This window comes from Homarus americanus, unplaced genomic scaffold, assembly GCF_018991925.1.
Source record: "Homarus americanus isolate GMGI-L3 unplaced genomic scaffold, GMGI_Hamer_2.0 scaffold27898, whole genome shotgun sequence".
Taxonomy (NCBI): Eukaryota; Metazoa; Arthropoda; class Malacostraca; order Decapoda; family Nephropidae; genus Homarus; species Homarus americanus.
The window spans coordinates 300,083-320,000 of NW_024751366.1; the positions used below are offsets into that span (position 1 = coordinate 300,083).

Sequence of the window (19,918 nt, forward strand, 5' to 3'; positions counted from 1 at the left end):
GGATCAGGTGACTCAAATACTCAAGGATTTTACCAACCCAACCCGTAACTTAGTCTAACCTACCCTAGCCTACCCTACCCTAGCCTACTCTAACCTAACCTACTCTAACCTAACCGGACCTTCCCTTGACCTAACATACATACATACATACATACATACATACATACATACATACATACATACATACATACATACATACATACATACATACATACATACATCAACCAAGGAACGTCACTAAGATTCTATAACAGTAAATGGAGGCAGGTGTTTCTGGCAACGATTTTGAGGGTGCGTGTTGGAGGCTCCGTCAGACTCAGGTGTTGTGTCTGGTAATTATGTTGAAGGAGGTGGAGACGCTGCCTTAATTAATGAACATCTTTTGTAACACCTGCCAATGTTTTGGTTAAGTATGTGCCATTTTTGTTTGTTTGTTTGTATAAATGAGTTTTGTTTACACCCTAAAAATAACAAGGGAGGGAAGGTCACTTAACAAGAAGTTTCAGCACAGTTACAGTACGACAGTGAGATTGACAATGAGTGAACACGTAAGTTAACTACGAGTTGTTAATGATTTTTACAATGGTTGGGACTGGGCTGTTCTTTTAGCAATCAGTAAGTACGTGCTCGTATGGGCTGGATGCGGTTGTAGTGTCGAACAGCAATTCCCGGACGAGGGATCTCGGGTGGGAGCAGGAGACGGTGGCGAGGGGGGTGTTGTAGCTTCTCCCCAGACTTAGAGATGAGGTCACGGTGAGGATCAGAGAGAGCTGAGAGGGTCAGTGTACTTTATAGCATTTAAGGAGTGAGTGTGTGAGTGCAATATGTGGGAGTGTTTATATGTAAAGATGAAAGTGAAGATATAAAGAGAGAGAGAATTGATGTGTGTATATCCACAAGGATGCAGGTATATGTGAATACAGTATAACCGTTTTGGTTTTTTGACATCACGCCCCAACCTGGCTTAACATAACAAAAAGCCAACCTGGGAAGATATTGGAAGCATAATGTGTTGTCTAATGGTAGACCCTGCTGCCATATGGCATCACGAAAATTGTGACCAAGTCCCAGGTTGCTGATCTGACTTTCTGCTTCATTTACACACAATTGCAGGGTCTCAATTGTTTCTCTTACCATTGACAACACAACATACATATATCGTTTCTCACTTTTGATCGTTTTTTTTCATTTGTATTTATAGTTCTTTATTATTAATATTATTATTATTACAGTTACTGTATTATTATCATCATTATTTTATTATTTTATTTTTGTTTGTTTTATCATAAATTTTATTTATTATGATTTATTATGACTATTATTTATTATTATTATTATTGTTATTATTATTATTATTATTATTATTATTATTATTATTATTATTATTATTATTATTATTATTACTATTACTACATTTTCGCCCCCCAGGCCCCGATGTGGGTCAGTGACCCGTGCCCGGGTGGGCTAATCCCCGTAAAAAAAAGAAAATAAAATATTATATATATATATATATATATATATATATATATATATATATATATATCATGACGCTCCCCACAGAGGCAGCACTACAGGGTACACGAAGCGAGGCATAGTGGTGAGCGTTAGGAATGGCGCAATAAACACAGGGTCCTGGTGATGACAGTGTAGTATGGCTCAACCTCGAACCAGGCGAAATAAAAAATGGAATTCTCGTTTTCTGAATGTAAAGGAAAAAATGGATCTTTAAAGTTGAAATAAAGGTGTAAATCTTGGTTTCGGGAGGTGAATGATGTTTTTTTTATTTTAGAAATAACGCTTTTATATTAATTTTTCCATATAAAGAACGACGTGTTTCAACAAGGGACTTCGGTCAGCACTCCCCGAGCGATCAGCTGACCAGATAAACAAAACAAACGCTTGTATCCAGCGTGACGACCTCCCACCATGAACCAGTCTGTGAATGTTGCGTATATATATATATTGTACATCATTCAACAAACCACCCTCCTACCTCGAGTAATTAAGCAGAACCTCCCAACTTTAATATGACCGTGAAGTCAAGAATACAAAAACGAAAGTCAGTGGTGCCGTGGCCATCATTCTCCCTTTACTCTGATGTGTAGTTAGTTGCTGTAGTTAGGTATCATAATGAGGTCCCTGCAGTATGAGAGTTACAACCTGCTGTAATTTTAACATAGAGCAGAGTCATGAAGCCAATCTGGGGTAAATGTAAGCCTGGGGTGGTGTGTGATTGCCGACTTTTTTTTCCCCTGGACAAATTATTGTTGGCCATTATGTGTAAAGCGAAAATTTATGGCCGTGGTGTGTGTGTGTGTGTGTGTGTGTGTGTGTGTGTGTGTGTGTGTGTGTGTGTGTGTGCGCGTGTGTGCGTGTGCGTGTGTGTGTGTGCGTGCGTGCGTGTGCGTGTGTGTGTGTGCGTGCGTGTGTGTGTGTGTGAGTAACAAGCAAGTTTTGGATCGTCCTTACTTGTGTGATTCTTCATAGTTACTTAGCTAACATTGACTAAACATAAGTCTCACCTGCCTTTCGTTATCATTCGTTAAAGGAATCTCTGATAAATTGAATTTTCGTTGTTCTTTAAAGAATTTATTAAGTAAACTAAACTTTTTAGATATCATAATTATTCGATGCTTTTGTTAACAATTGTTTTTATTTTTTAATTCGTTACTGGACGTGTTGGATGAGTGGATGAGGTGCGCATGCGTCTGAACACATCTCGGTAACGGCTATTGTTATACTGGCAGTGGGCGGGGAGGGGGAGGTGGAGGCGGTGTATGTGTGGGTGCCCTTTAACCCAGGGTTGGGTGGGTGGGAGGGAGGGAGGGAGGGAGGGAGGGAGGAGTCTGCCTGATGACCTTCAATACCCAGCAGCCTCGGGACGTCAACTTATATACGGTGGTGTTCTCTCTCTCTCTCTCTCTCTCTCTCTCTCTCTCTCTCTCTCTCTCTCTCTCTCTCTCTCAGCCTTCTTACTTGGTGGAGATATGATGAAAAAATACACACATACACACACACACACACACACACATTTATACACTGGGAAACATAAAAATGTAAAATGAGCCAGTCGGCCGCTACAAACGAGCAGCGGGCGGCCCAATACACAATACTATCCTCCACACGGGTGATAAAAGAATCACATCTGTTTATCTTTTTCGTAGGTTGTTGTCCGTGCGCTACAGGGAGAAGGATGAGGAAAATAATGTTCAAACTTGGTGTGAACAGTCCCGTTAATGGTGCCACGGTCAAGTGCGAATATGAAGTTAACTGTTCAAAAATGTTCATCAGTATGTCTGTTTATCCGTGTTTTTTAGGAAGAATGATGGGGAGTAGAAGGTTCAAATCTGGTGAGAATGTCCCCCTTAAGTGCCAAGGTCATGTTCTAGTGTGAAGGTCAAAGGTCAAGAGTGTTAGGAGTGTATTCAGGTTTGATACACGAGTGAGTGACGTCAAGTGCTATATTTAGCACTTTCCTCCTGACAACATAACCTAACTTAACACTTTCCTCCTGACAACATAACCTAACTTAACACTTTCCCCCTGACAACATAACCTAACTTAACACTTCCCTCCTGACAACATAACCTAACTTAACACTTTCCCCCTGACAACATAACCTAACTTAACACTTCCCTCCTGACAACATAACCTAACTTAACACTTCCCTCCTGACAACATAACCTAACTTAACACTTTCCTCCTGACAACATAACCTAACTTAACACTTCCCTCCTGACAACATAACCTAACTTAACACTTTCCCCCTGACAACATAACCTAACTTAACACTTCCCTCCTGACAACATAACCTAACTTAACACTTTCCTCCTGACAACATAACCTAACTTAACACTTCCCTCCTGACAACATAACCAAACTTAACACTTTCTTCCTGACAACATAACCTAACCAACTAATGGAATTTCTTAGAAGTCTTTTGGTGGAGATAAATTATTTTTAACTGGAAGATGGATAGAATGTAGGAATGAGTGTGGGTAAGGAATGTGGGTGAGTGGGGGAATGTGGAGGAGTGGGTAAGGAATGGGTGAGTGGGGGAGGAATGTAGGAGGAGTGTGGGTGGAATGTGGGTGAGTGGGGGAATGTAGGGTGAGTGTGGGTAAGGAATGTGGGTGAGTGGGGGAGGAATGTAGGAGTGTGGGTGGGGAGTGAGTGGGGGGAGGAATGTCTTGAATGTGGGTGAGGTGGGAGGGAGGAATGTAGGAGTGAGTGGGTAAGGAATGTGGGTGAGTGGGGGAGGAATGGGGGTGGGGGGGGAGGGGAGTGAGTGTGGGTAAGGAATGTGGGTGAGTGTGGGGGAGGGAGGAATGTAGGAGGAGTGTGGGTAAGGGATGTGGGTGAGGGGGACAGCCACACACATTTATGCCGTGCAGTAGTTAGAGTCGGTGGCCGGCGGTTCACGTTACCTGGAGCTGAGTGAGAGTCAACACGGAACTCAGGTGCTGTTTTCCTCTCCCAACACTCCCAACCACGTTGCCTCACTCCCTCTACACTCCCAATCACGCTGCCTCACTACACTCCCAACCACGCTGCCTTCTCTCCCATGACTCCCAACCACGCTGCCTCACTCCTCTTCACTCCCAACCACGCTGCCTCACTCCTCTACACTCCCAACCACGCTGCCTCACTCCCTCCACTCCCAACCACGCTGCCTCCTCCTCTACACTCCCAACCACGCTGCCTCACTCCTCTACACCCAACCACGCTGCCTCCCTCTACACTCCCAACCACGCTGCCTCTCCCTCTACACTCCCAACCACGCTGCCTCACTCCCTCTTCACTCCCAACCACGCTGCTGCCCCCCACACACACATACACACACCCACAGCTCTCTCCCCATCATTAATCATCTTTATCCGGTCCTTCCCCTCACCCCTACTTATTACCATCTTTATTACCTCCTACGTCCCTACCTCCCTCCTTCCTGCATGCGTCTCTGCTTCTCTCCTTCCCTTTGATTTCTCCTTCATTTATTCTCCCTCCCACTTTATCCTCATTCTTCCTCTATTTAATCCTCTTCACACCCCCTCCCTCCCTCCTTCCTTATTTATTTCCTTCCTTCCTTGCTTTCTTCCCTCTTCCTTCCTTTTCCTAACCCCCTTTCTTCCTTCTCTCCTTCTTTATCCCCCTCCCTTCCTTTTTTCCTTCCTCCCCGCTCCCTCCCTACTTCCTTCTCCTTTCTTCCTTCCTTCCCTCTCTCCCTCGCCGCCGCCGTGATAAGTATTGACTGCAGGCAGGTTACAACAGGTAATATCAGCTCCTTAACATTAACCCCTGCGTCTGTAACTCTTCCTCTGCCCTGTCATCTACCGAGAGTGCCCGGTGGCCCTCGTCTATAACCTCCTTCATCGCCTCCGTCGTTATAAATAGTAGTAGCCTTGGCCTCATTTCTTCACCTGCAGGCTTCTCTTGATTGGCTAAAATGGATAAGCCAATTGGCGAATCGCTGAGATGGTAAACACTAGTGGTCGTCCATGGTTAGGTTAGGTTTGGTTAGGTTAGGTTAGGTTAGGTTTGGTTAGGTTAGGTTTGGTTTTGGTTTGGTTAGGTTTGGTTAGGTTAGCTGCTTTGCCTGCCGTAACTCCACTTTTCAAACTATCCTAACTTCCACTAATCACACCTTTAAAATCTGTACTATGATAGTGGTCCGTACTATTACTACTACTGCTGCCATCACTTATACAGTATGATGCGTAAGTCACTCTAAGAAACATATGTACAGTATAGTCCAAACAACTTCTGCACCACCCTGTATAGTAATAACACGGCTGATAAACTATATTTTCATGGAAGTCAAAACAAGGGAGAATGAATCGCCTGGCAACGTTAAGCTGAATTTGGCTATGTTTAAGCTGAATTTGGCTATGTTTATGCTGAATTTAGCTGCGTTTAAGCTGAATTTGGCTATGTTTAAGCTGAATTTGGCTATGTTTAAGCTGAATTTGGCTACGTTTAAGCTGAATTTGGCTGTTTAAGCTGAATTTGGTATGTTTATGCTGAATTTGGCTACGTTTAAGCTGAATTTGGCTACGTTTAAGCTCATTTGGCTACGTTAAAGCTGAATTTGGCTGTTTATGCTGAATTTGGCTGCGTTTAAGCTGAATTTGTCTACGTTTAAGCTGAATTTATCTACGTTTAAGCTGAATATGGCTACGTTTAAGCTGAATATGGCTACGTTTAAGCTGAATTTGGCTACGTTTAAGCTGACCTCGTAAACGCTTCCATCAGTTTGGTTTATATATGCTAATCATAATTAAGTATATTTTACAATCAGGTCTATATTATGATGCCTTTAATGATCATGTATATAGCGTTACCCATTAAATAGGTATTATATTCTGTAATAGGGAAAGTGGGGGTGGGGGTGGGGGAGGTATTTCAAAGGTAACACCACCCTTACCTTTCTACCTAATTACCTTGCATTTATATATATATTAGAGGTAACAGCGCTTCCCTACGCCCCCATTTCCCAGTATGTGCTTATATTTCATTCAACTTAAGGGTGAATTCTATTAAAACAGTAATAGGGCCATTATCACCCCCTCTTCCCCTTCTCTCCCTTCGCCTCTCTTCCCTTCAACTCCTTTCCTCTCTTCTTCTCTCCCCCTCCACTTTTTCTTCCACTCCCCTTCCTTCTTCTCCTTCCTTTTTCTTTCTTCCTCTCTCTCCCCTACTATTCCCTCTCCCTCCCTCCTCCCATTCTCTCTCCCTCATTCCCCCTCTCCCCTCCCATTCCCCTCTATCCTCCCCTTTACTTCCCCTCCATCTTCCCATCGCTTTACCCTTCCCTCTCCCTTTTACTTCTTCCCATTCCCTCCCTCCTTCGATCACTCCCTCCCTCCCTCCCCTTTAACATGGTCTTAAGTCTCGAGGTTTTGGGAAGACTCTGGATCGCCCTTTTTTTTATGAATTTACATGATATAATTATGCTTACCTGTGTTGGGTCTTGATACACCTGTGTAGTAGTTGGCTGAGGGTGAACTTAACTGGGAAAGATGTTACTGTTTACAATATTCCTGAAAACTCACAATATATATTATTTTTTTATACCTAAAGATAAACTTCCATCACCTATCCATATTTAAATCTACTATATTTACCTAAAGTCTATAGTACCTAAAATTATATCCCCCCCAAAAATATACCTGAATTTCGGTACTTCATATTGTTAACACTACCTTCCAGTCCTAACTAAAACATCTTATTTAAACATAAACACGAAGCCCTGATTCCTTTCCTCCCTCAAAACATATTTTTTTTCATTCGTCGTTATCGTAAAAGTCTCCGTCAGTTTCCACACTTCACCAGCAGGTAGGTATTTCACTCCTTCGTCTCCACCATCACTACCAAATACTCCACCTAAATGATTCCCTGGGGTGATGGTCCCGGTCAGCCTCTTTATCTCACCCTGAATCATGTAGTGGAACTCTGGCTGGCTTGGTGGTTTGGTGGCTGGGTGGCTGGCTGGGTGACTGGCTGCTTGGGTGGCTGGCTGGGTGACTGGCTGCTTGGGTGGCTTATTCTGCCTTCTAAGACTTGCTGATCTTGTCCCTTCATGGTCAAGGATTTAATCTTGCTTATGTCTCTTCGCCTCTTTGATTCTCCGCGTCGGGTTGTATGTGTGAGATTATAATTATCCAAACAGCGTGATTTTCAACTTTGGGTGCAGCAGTTTTGCAATATATGCGTCTAGTTATCAGAACTTTATATTACATAGCAGTGAGTTGCAGACACTTATAAAATGTGCAACACAAACATGACTGAAGTTGTTTAACATTCCTGACTGGTCTTGACACACTCATTCAACAGTCAGTGGGTTACAGCTCCCACCACCAAGTATTGACCATCTGACGGAGAACTCTTGGGTATCTGTGTTTGTGTGTCAGAACTCCACTGTATTTATTGTGGATTAATACTATAAGTCCCGCCCACATTCTCTCGTACGGTCTTGTCAGTTGGCTACCGTGATAGCGACCACAACGTAACGGAGATTGGCTACTTTACATCATTTTACTATTTTAATGGAGGTGCGGCGGCCAAGTGGATACAGACAGTATTCGCCTCCAATACTAAGTGTCGCTGGTTGGGGTCCATACCTCCCCCATTTCACCCAGCTGTGAATGGGCACAGGACACTACAACTGGGAAGTAAAGACTCAGTGCCGGCCACAGTGTCCTCGTGTACCGACCTTCAGTACTTGGTCTCCGAACTGCCCATAAAGAGCCGCCAGGCCTGTGTTACCCCTTCCACTAGTTTAAGTATTGTTATATATCTTTGATATTAATGAAAACAAACAAAACATTTGCAAATACTTTAAGTCGTCCAACAAAGTCCACGTAGGTCAGGTGGTCGTGTTAGCCCAGGCCGGACCGTGTTACTTAGTGTTTTTATATATAGGTGGACCTAAACACTAGTGAGACAACACTAGGCAAGAGAAGGAACCAAGAAGTTACCAAATCACCATTTCATCGCAAGAAAGTCTTTACCGCGTTATTGACGTCGTAGCTGACTTTGACAGAGAATCAATAAGAAGGGAAATGTCTGGGAGAACAGCAGCCAACACCCGACTCTCCTGTCTCCGCCTCGTTAACAACTGATGGCCAGATGACTTGTTCGTTTGAAACTGAGATATCCGTTGGCGGCTCTGTCTAACTCTAACCAATCACAACCTCGCTCGAGAGAGTTTGGGCGTGGCTTATTTCACATTTCTATAATGAACAGACTACAGTCAGTCAGGATATAGTAACCAGTGTTCAGCCCAGCTTGTGTTACGAACTTATGAGTATGTGATTTGATATTGTGCAGTTATAACATTCAGTGAAGTGAAGACTAATAGAGCAACCTGTCAGCAAATAAAAACACATGATTCACTCTGCAATGTGTCACCAAACCTACAGTATATACCGTACAGGGTGGGCCAAAAGCTTACACCAAACCTACATACCGTACAGGGTGGGCCAAAAGCTTACACCAAACCTACATACCGTACAGGGTGGGCCAAAAGCTTACACCAAACCTACATACCGTACAGGGTGGGCCAAAAGCTTACACCAAACCTACATACCGTACAGGGTGGGCCAAAAGCTTTAACGATCTGGTTCAGTATACCCTTCTAGTACCGAACACCACCTCAAGAGTATACAGTACGTGAGGTATTTGACCTTTGACTCATGACCTCATTAAACCTCGTAAGATAACATAATAATAACTATGACATACTGAACCAAACTACATACCTGCCACGTGCCATATTGTCCCCCCAAAAATTCAATGAGATTATTTGTTTATACGAAAGAGAAGAAAAAATAGTTTGGTAAACATCTCTCTCTCTCTCTCTCTCTCTCTCTCTCTCTCTCTCTCTCTCTCTCTTCTTCCCCAGAAACTTAATCATTGAGTTGACAGAAATTCGATAATTATGTTCATATAATTACAAGCCTAAACACGACACATACATGATATGTGTGTGTGTGTGTGTGTGTGTGTGTGTGTGTGTGTTCGGTCAGATTGGAGCAAGGTTGCTTAGGTTAGGTTAGGTTGTGTTTAGTTATATTAGGGTAGGTTGGGTAGGTTAAGGTTAGGTCAGGTCAGGTCAGGTTAGGTTAGGTCAAAATCAAGCGTCTCATTTTCCCCTTGTCTCTAAATGACCTGGTGTTGTGAGGCCATGACCTTGTTCACGGTAAACAGACTTACAATAAACACACCACTAACAACTCTCTCTAGCATCATTCATTCATTCATTCATTACCTTCATTCATTCACTCATTACCTTCATTCATTCATTCATTCATTACCTTCATTCTTTCATTCATTCATTCATTCATTACCTTCATTCTTTCATTCATTCATTCATTCATTACCTTCATTCATTCATTCATTCATTCATTCATTACCTTCATTCATTCACTCATTCATTACCTTCATTCTTTCATTCATTCATTCATTCATTACCTTCATTCTTTCATTCATTCATTCATTCATTACCTTCATTCATTCACTCATTACCTTCATTCATTCATTCATTCATTCATTACCTTCATTCATTCATTCATTCATTACCTTCATTCATTCACTCATTACCTTCATTCATTCACTCATTACCTTCATTACCTTCATTCATTCATTCATTACCTTCATTCATTCATTCATTCTTTCATTCATTCATTCATCCACTCATTATCTTTCATTCATTCATTACCTTCATTCATTCATTCACTCATTACCTTCATTCTTTCATTCATTCATCCACTCATTACCTTCATTCATTCATTCACTCATTACCTTCATTCATTCACTCATTACCTTCATTCTTTCATTCATTCATCCACTCATTACCTTCATTCATTCATTCACTCATTACCTTCATTCATTCATCCACTCATTACCTTCATTCATTCATTCACTCATTACCTTCATTCATTCTTTCATTCATTCATTCATCCACCCACTCATTACCTTCTTTCATTCATTCACTCATTCATTACCTTCTTTCATTCATTCATTCATTACCTTCATTCATTCATTCACTCATTACCTTCTTTCATTCATTCATTCACTCATTACCTTCATTCATTCTTTCGTTCATTCATTCATTCATTCATTCACTCATTACCTTCTTTCATTCATTCATTCATTCATTACCTTCATTCATTCACTCATTACCTTCATTCATTCATTCATTCACTCATTACCTTCATTCATTCATCCACTCATTACCTTCTTTCATTCATCCACTCATTACATTCATTCATTCATCCACTCATTGCCTTCTTTAATTCATTCATTCATTACCTTCATTCATTCTTTCATTCATTCATTCATCCACTCATTGCCTTCTTTCATTCATTCATTCATTACCTTCTTTCATTCATTCACTCATTACCTTCATTCATTCTTTCATTCATTCATTCATTCACTCATTGCCTTCTTTCATTCATTCATTCATTACCTTCTTTCATTCATTCACTCATTACCTTCATTCATTCTTTCATTCATTCATTCATCCACTCATTGCCTTCTTTCATTCATTCATTCATTACCTTCATTCATTCTTTCATTCATTCATTCATCCACTCATTGCCTTCTTTCATTCATTCATTCATTACCTTCTTTCATTCATCCACTCATTACATTCATTCATTCATTCACTCATTACCTTCATTCATTCTTTCATTCATTCATTCATTCATTCATTACCTTCTTTCATTCATTCACTCATTACCTTCATTCATTCTTTCATTCATTCATTCATTCACTCATTGCCTTCTTTCATTCATTCATTCATTACCTTCTTTCATTCATTCGTTCATTACCTTCTTTCATTCACTCATTACCTTCATTCATTCATTACCTTCTTCCATTCATTCACTCATTACCTTCTTTCATTCATTCACTCATTACCTTCATTCATTCTTTCATTCATTCATTCATCCACTCATTGCCTTCTTTCATTCATTACCTTCATTACCTTCATTGAACATTCTAGTATCCAACTTGTAATCTCTTGTCTCCAGGGATGTTAACTGCCACACTCCATCATTAATAATAGCTGTTATGTTACATTTTTATAGCCACAGGTGAAGCTTATTGTATTCTATGATGTAATTTACCTGAAGTCAATATCTCTAAGACTTTCAATACAACGTGAAGTCAACAGTTTCTCGACTTTAATCAATATTTGAAGTCAATAGTTGCTTAAATTCGCTACCATATTTGAAGTTTATTGAGAGAGAGAGAGAGAGAGAGAGAGAGAGAGAGAGAGAGAGAGAGAATAAATAAAGTCAATGTGGTCTGGACTACAGTTTGTGTATAGCTTACTGGTGTAATCTGGATAAATATACATATATATGTGTATTTTCATATTATACAACGAGGTGTTGAAGGGATTAAAATAAACAAATAAACCTAAAACTACATCAATAATAGCACAAAGGAAACAAAAGAAATGAGAGAAAATAATGTAAATAAAGAATCCCAAAATGGCAGTCTACTATACTGCGGCACCTCCTTCACCCAACCCTCTCTCTCAGTGCAGAAAATAAGATTAAATTCCTACCCTTCATCTATATAACGTCATAACGCTATATTATTTTGAGAGATCGATATATTATGACGTGTGAGTGACGTCAATAGGAGCGGGATAGAGACCATGATAAAATAAAGAAAAATTATAACTCTTTGTAGTCCATCGATTTTTTTTCCCGCCAAATTTTCAGGTCGATGTTTCTGGTAAAAAATTAAATGAAGGTTAATTTAATAAAAGATAAAAAAAATAGTGCTTTTTGCCAGATTGAAAAAGAGAAATATTAAATTACGTGACTCAGTTCAGAACATCGATGGTACATAAAAATAGATGAAAAATAGGCAGCGTGCGGCGGTACAACAGTTTTTCCCGGGAAGATTTACAACACAGGTGGCGGGCAACAACCAAACTAGCAATACATTCTAACTATATTCCCACCTTCACTAGATTGATATTTTCTTTATATTTATCTTAATCTGGCTAAATTAAAGTCAGTTATAATTTTAATGGTATTTTTGTGGGTTAGCTTAAATTTTACTGTTACATAAATTCGGTCTCAGATTTTAGTCTCGTGGTGGAGATTGATGATGACTCTCTCTCTCTCTCTCTCTCTCTCTCTCTCTCTCTCAATAAACTTCATAATCCGGTAGGGAACTTCAGCAACTATTGACTTCAGTTATTGATGAAAGTCGAGCAACTGTTGACTTCATGTTGTGTTGAAAGTCGATGCGATATTGACTTCAGTGTTCGTAATGATGAAAGTCCAGGAAGGAACTCTTGACTTCTTCAGGAGACTTCAGATAATTACTCTGGCTTCATGACGTCACCCCAGAATTTTACCTCCCACGCCTAGGTCCCCTCCCCTCCCCCCCCTTCCCTTCCCTTCCCTTCCTTCTTCCCCCCTTCCCTTCCCTTCTCTCCCCCCCTCCCCCCTTCCCTTCCCTTCCCTGTCCTCCTCCCTCCCCTCCCTTCCCCCCCTTCCCTTCCCTCCCCCCTCTGTCACCTCTCACTTGTTGATTAAGTGAAAACCAATCTGAGCTGTTAGATGGTGAGTGAGTGAGTGTGAGGTGAGTGTGAGTGAGTGAGGTGAGTGTGAGTGAGAGTTGTCAGCCATACACACACACACACCCACACACACACCCACACACCCGCCAACACCCACACACCCACACACACCCACACACCCACACACCAAGACGGACGGACGGACGGACAGACAAAGACTCTTCTCACTCCAGTCTCTACCTCATCTCACCCCTAGGAAGTCATTACCTCGGCTGGCCTCAACACAAAAGTCTCTCCGGGTTGACTTAAAGAGACAATTTTGTGTGTGTTCATCTCTCTGTTGTGTCCTGCTATAAATTCTCTTTTGGTGAGAGAGAGAGAGAGAGAGAGAGAGAGAGAGAGAGAGAGAGAGGTCAAGGAAGGAATTGACGGAGGAAGGAAGGAAGGAAGGGATAAAGGAGGAGAATACAGAAGAAAGAAGGAAGAAGAGGGGAGGAGGATGATGATGAAGGGAAAATACCGCTAAGGAAGAGTAAAGACCATTCAAAAAGAGAGGGGGAGACAGATAGACAGACAGACAGACAGAGCAAAGGCATAGACAGTAAAGGCTACGGTGAAGAAGAGGGGAAAGGGTGAGAGGGAAGGAAGGGAGGGAGAGGGCCAGGTAATATTGACCGTTTCCTCCTCCTCCTCCTCCTCCTCCTCCTCCTCCTCCTCTTCCTCCCCTCCTCCTCCTCCTCTTCCTCCCCTCCTCACTCCTCCTTCTTCTCTTCCTCCCCTCCTCCTCCTCCTCTTCTTCCTCCCTCCTCCCTCCTTCTCCTCTTCCTCCTCCTCCTCCTCCTCACCTCCTCCTCCTCCTCCTCCTCCTCCCCTCCTCCTCCTCCTTCTCCTCTTCCTCCCCCTCCTCCTCCTCCTCCTCAACTCTCAGATCAGCAAATTCACTTAAGTCATTAATATTTTCTACCTGCGTCAGTCAGCTCTGTGAACACCAAACCTGGGTGACTGACTGACTGACCATCCCTCACTGACACAGCTTCGTGGTGTCTCATTCAGTCTAGAATTTATTTACAAAACTTTAATTACCTGTCTGGTGTTACGTGATTGATTCCCATCATAATCTGACCTCATTTCACCTGTTCTCATCTCACCTGTACTCACCTCACCTGCCCCTTCCTCACCTCACCTGTCCCTTCCTCACCTCACCTGTCCCTTCCTCATCTCACCTGTCCCTTCTTCACCTCGCCTGTCCATACCTCACCTGTCATTTCCTCATCCCACCTGCCCCTTCCTCACCTCACCTGTCCTCACCTTTCCTTTCCTCACCTCACCTGTCCCTTCTTCACCTCGCCTGTCATACCTCCACCTGTCCTTTCCTCCATCCCACCTGCCCTTCCTCACCTCCACCTGTCCCTTCTCATCTCATCTGTCCCTTCTTCACCTCGCCTGTCCATACCCCTCACCCTGTCCTTCCTCATCTCATCTGTCCCTTCTTCACCCCTCGCCTGTCCATACCCTCACCTGTCCTTTCCTCATCCCACCTGCCCTTCCTCACCTCACCTGTCCCTTCCTCACTCTCACCTGTCCTTCTTCACCTCGCCTGTCCACGCCACCTCACCTGTCCTTCCTCATCTCATCTGTCCTTCTTCACCCCTCGCCTGTCCATACCTCACCTGTCCTTTTCCTCATCCACCTGCCCTTCCTCCACCTCACCTGTTCTCACCTGTACTTTCCTCACCTCACCTGTCCTTTCCTCACCTCACCTGTCTTCAACTCCGCTGATCTCCCTTCCTCATATCCGGTTACCAGGGGAGGGAGGGAGGGAGGGGAGGGAGGGAGGGTGGAAGAGAAGGAAAAAGTGAGGATTGGAGGGAGGAGGGAGTGAGAAGTGAAAAATGGAAGGGGAATGAGAAAGGGAAGGAGTGAGGAATGGAGGGAGGAGGGAGTGAGATAATGAATGGAGGAAGGGAGTGAAAATGGAGGAAGGGAGTGAGATAATGAATGAATGAGAGAGAGAGAGAGAGAGAGAGAGAGAGAGAGGTATGTTATGTTAATTTATGTTATATTACTCCTCAACAAACAACTAGTGTAAGGTGTCTTAATCTTTTACTGTACAATAATAAATACACTATAGTCACCCACAACAGGTTAACAGAATTACTCTATATCTCCTGTGGTCATAATTAGGACAGAGTGGGGCGTCTGGTCTAACCTGTATACAATTCTTGGTAACTTAAGTGTGTTTGATGCCCTGCTTGTGTGTGTGTGTGTGTGTGTGTGTGTGTGTGTGTGTTACAGTATAATAATCATTCTTATTATTATTATCATCACCACCACCAAAGTGTTCTAATAAGCTTACCCAACTTCCCTTTCTCCTCTCACTCATTTTTTAACTTTTCTATGACGTTATAATGAAGCCCTGGCCAGGTACATTAGCTTCCTGCCCACGGAGACAAAACACGTAATCGTACACTTGATCGAGAAATAATTATAAAGCTTTGAAAAAATGTATTAAGCTTTGAGTTTTTTATGAAGCTTTGAAAAAATATATTAAGCTTTGGAAAAATGTATTAAGCTTTTAAAAAATGTATTAAGCTTTAAAAAATGTGTTAAGCTTTGGAAAAAAAATTAAGCTTTGAAAATATGTATTAAGGTTTGAAAAAATGCATTAAACTTTGGTAAATAACTATTAGGCTAAAGAAATGTTATCAAATGTATAAATTTTTGAGAGATGTAAAAAAAAATAAGCTTTATGAAATTAGTTAAGCGTTTAAACAATATATTAAAGCTTGAAAAAATTCTATTAAGCCTTGGAAAAATATTAGGTATATATTTATAGTCTAATAATAATAATCTGTGGGAACTTACAGATTTTATCCGTGTGAAAAATCTGCCACATTTTAACATCATTGTCCTCCACTACCATTTTTTTTACACAGATTCTGACAGATTCCCACCATTCTCTTGACAGATTCCCACACATCCGTAATAGATTCCCACCATTCTTGACACATTCCCACCATTCCTGATATTCCCATTCCCATTACAGACTGCACCTGGACCAGCCTCGGACCATCTACCGGAGCGCGAGTGAGGGGACCAAGTGGAAGATTGTGATAGATGGTTCCTCTCCTCCCCTTAGCAGAGATGGTGCTGGTGCCTCCCATGGTGAGTATGGTGCTGGTGCGTCCCATGGTGAGTGTATGGTGCTGGTGCGTCCCATGGTGAGTGTATGGTGGGGTGATATAGTGAGTGTATGGTGGGGGGTGACATGGTGCTGGTGCTTCCCATGGTGAGTGTATGGTGCTGGTGCGTCCCATGGTGAGTGTATGGTGGGGTGATATAGTGAGTGTATGGTGGGGGGTGACATGGTGCTGGTGCTTCCCATGGTGAGTGTATGGTGCTGGTGCGTCCTATGCTGAGTGTATGGTGGTGGATGATATGGTGCTGGTGCCTCCTATAGTGAGTATGGTAGAGGTATGGTGAGTGTGGTGGGGATGATATGGTGCTGGTGCCTCCTATAGTGAGTGCATGGTGGGGGTGATATGGTTAGTGTACGGTGGGGTAACATGGTGCCGGTGTGATATAGTGAGAATGGTGAATGAGTAGTGAGGTTGTTATGATTATACTGTCCATTTTGATATGGTGTGGGTTAGTATGGTGGTAATGGTTTAATGATACAGTGCTGGTGTCTCATGGTGGATATGGTTGTAATGAGCTTGAGTATGGTGATGATCCTTGTTATGGCGAGGTAAGTATGGTGATTATGATATAGTGAATGGTGATAATGTTTACCTACTGTATTTTCAATCCTTTCAACATAACTTTAAATGAATGACGTGAAGATTAGACACCCCAGCTTATTTCACCTGTTGATTAGACACCCCAGCTTATTTCACCTGATGATTAGACACCCCAGCTTATTTCACCTGATGATTAGACACCCCAGCTTATTTCACCTGATGATTAAACACCCTGAGGGGGGTGTTAGGTTAAGCTGGGGTGTCTAATCTTCATGTTAACTCAGAAAATTATACGTGACCTGTATTGTTCCAGAGGTGTAAATATAGTTATAATAAATACATCGGGAAAATAAATGGTAATAAATCGTTAAAATATAATTAAAAAAAAAGCCCTTTAAGTTAAGTTTATCTGTTTACGTTCAGTTTTGTTTACAGCGCCATATTGGATTAGTCAGACGTCATCACTATGTAAGAATTTGGGTTATTGTCAAAAACCATAAATAATGAATAATAAAAAGAAATAAGAAATATATTATGGTTGTACTTTTTATTATTTAATCTTTATAACCGAGGAAAGGTAAATAAAGGTATATAATTTGTGTTGTGAATGTTGTTAAATCCGCCAGCCTCCGGGCAGCTGAGCGGCTCACACGTCACCACAGACCATGTGACCTATGACGTCAAAGCCTCGGGGTACTATATAACACGTGACTACTTTACTTTATTGTCTGTAATATAGTGAGGCGATGATTGTGACAGCTGATAGTAATATGGTATGATAATAAGTCTGATAAAGTTCTGTCACGCTATTTATGTCAGGATAATAGAGAGCGATAACAGAGACTCTTCATGGTGTCAGGGAGGCCGTGTCACGCCACCAACAAAACTACGGTGTCACTACTGTACTACGGTGTCAATAACTACTGTACTTCGGTGTCGCTAACTACTGTACTTCGGTGTTACTAACTACTGTAATACGGTGTCAATAACTACTGTACTTCGGTGTCGCTAACTACAGTACTTCGGTGTTACTAACTACTGTAATACGGTGTCAATAACTACTATACTACGGTGTCAATAACTTCTATACTTATACTACAGGTTGAAAATTACACCTGTACCACATATTACAAGCTGCCTCACTTATGTTGTTATATTCTCCTCAGACCGCCGTAACGAGAGGCCGAAGAGCCCAGTGGAGAAGCAGCCGACATGGCCCATCACCTACTCCCACTTCTTACACCCTCGACCACGACTCACCCACCAAGACAACATTCAGGTGGGTTCTCCCTCCACAACCTTGCCTTCAGGAGGGGAGTTCTGGCCGATTCAGATTCATTACCCATTTCGGACAGGATCTAGATGGCACTGTCTTACTTCAGGTAGGTTCTAGTGGCTCTAACTCACTTCAGGTAGGTTCTAGTGGCTCTAATTCACTTCAGGTAGGTTCTAGTGGCTCTAACTCACTTCAGGTAGGTTCTAGTGGCTCTAACTCACTTCAGGTAGGTTCTATTGGCTCTAACTCACTTCAGGTAGGTTCTAGTGGCTCTAACTCACTTCAGGTAGGTTCTAGTGGCTCTAATCTCACTTTAAGTAGGTTCTATAGCTGCTCATTCACTTCAGGCAGGTTCTAGTGGCTCTAACTCACTTCAGATAGGTTCTAGTGGCTCTAATCTCACTTCAAGTAGGTTATATAGCTGCTCATTCACTACAGGCAGGTTCTAGTGGCTCTAACTCACTTCAGATAGGTTCTAGTGGCTCTAATCTCACTTCATGTAGGTTCTATAGTGGCTCATTCACTTCAGGTAAGTTCTAGTGGCTCTAACTCACTTCAGGTAGGTTCTTTTGGCTCTAATCTCACTTCATGTAGGTTCTATAGTGGCTGATTCACTTCAGGTAAGTTCTAGTGGCTCTAACTCACTTCAGATAGGTTCTAGTGGCTCTAATCTCACTTCATGTAGGTTCTATAGTGGCTCATTCACTTCAGGTAAGTTCTAGTGGCTCTAACTCACTTCAGGTAGGTTCTTTTGGCTCTAATCTCACTTCATGTAGGTTCTATAGTGGCTGATTCACTTCAGGTAAGTTCTAGTGGCTCTAACTCACTTCAGATAGGTTCTAGTGGCTCTAATCTCACTTCATGTAGGTTCTATAGTGGCTCATTCACTTCAGGTAAGTTCTAGTGGCTCTAACTCACTTCAGGTAGGTTCTATTGGCTCTAATCTCACTTCATGTAGGTTCTATAGTAGGTTCTATTGGCTCATTCACTTCATGTAGGTTCTATAGTGGCTCATTCACTTCAGGTAGGTTCTAGTGCCTCTAATCTCACCGCCATGTCTGATAAGGCTTTTCTAATTAATTATTCCTTGGGTATTATTAATTATACAGTTTAATCATGTAGCGTGATTTAGCTAGATGGTTTGTGAATCGAAAAAAAAAATGATATGACTTATACATGACAACTAATCTTTATTTAATTACTTCTGTTGCTTATTTAATTACTGCTATTACTTATTTAAGTACTTATGCTACTTATTTAATTACTTCTGTTACCTCTTCGTTTGGTGTTAAATAATTAATGAACCATAGTAGGAACCATTTGATTGGATTACTGCAGGTTACTGGTCTAGTGATGTGTGGAAATCTGTCCAATTAAAAGTGTGGTACGCAAATTAAGTTTCCTGTATGTATTAATTTTTGTGCAATATGAGTCGTTTGATCCCCTTCACAGCTGCCAAGTAGGAAGGGGGGGGGAGTGGGGAGGAGGGAGAAAGAGGGAGAGAGCAGGAGGGAGAGAGAGAGAGAGAGAGAGAGAGAGAGAGAGAGAGAGAGAGAGAGAGAGAGAGGAGAGAGAGAGAGAGAGAGAGAGAGAGAGAGAGTAGAGAGAGACGCGACCACCTACCCCCCACACACCCACACAGACACACACACCACACACACACACACACACACACCCACACACACACACACACACCCACACCCACACACACACACCCTCATCAATCCTGTAGACTGTATGTTTACTTCATATGTAAATGTTCAAAAAATATTACAGTGAAATTTTTTTTACTTGCTTTGATGCCCCGCTGTGTCTAGTGTTTATTGATCTACGCTTGTCTGTCTGTCTAACTGTCCA

The 19,918-nt window shown here is 42.0% G+C and overlaps 1 protein-coding gene across 1 annotated transcript in view; it reads left to right on the top strand.

Annotated features, from left to right (window-relative positions):
• Positions 1-19,918, top strand: part of LOC121854644 (probable serine/threonine-protein kinase tsuA) — a gene marked incomplete at its 3' end in the record, with an annotated part of 49,886 nt that overhangs the window by 19,712 nt on the left and 10,256 nt on the right. Inside the window, exons 3-4 of the mRNA XM_042349329.1 lie at positions 16,092-16,210; positions 17,952-18,064. Coding sequence (XP_042205263.1) covers positions 16,092-16,210; positions 17,952-18,064 — 232 coding nt within the window. The remainder of the gene's footprint in view (positions 1-16,091; positions 16,211-17,951; positions 18,065-19,918) is intronic.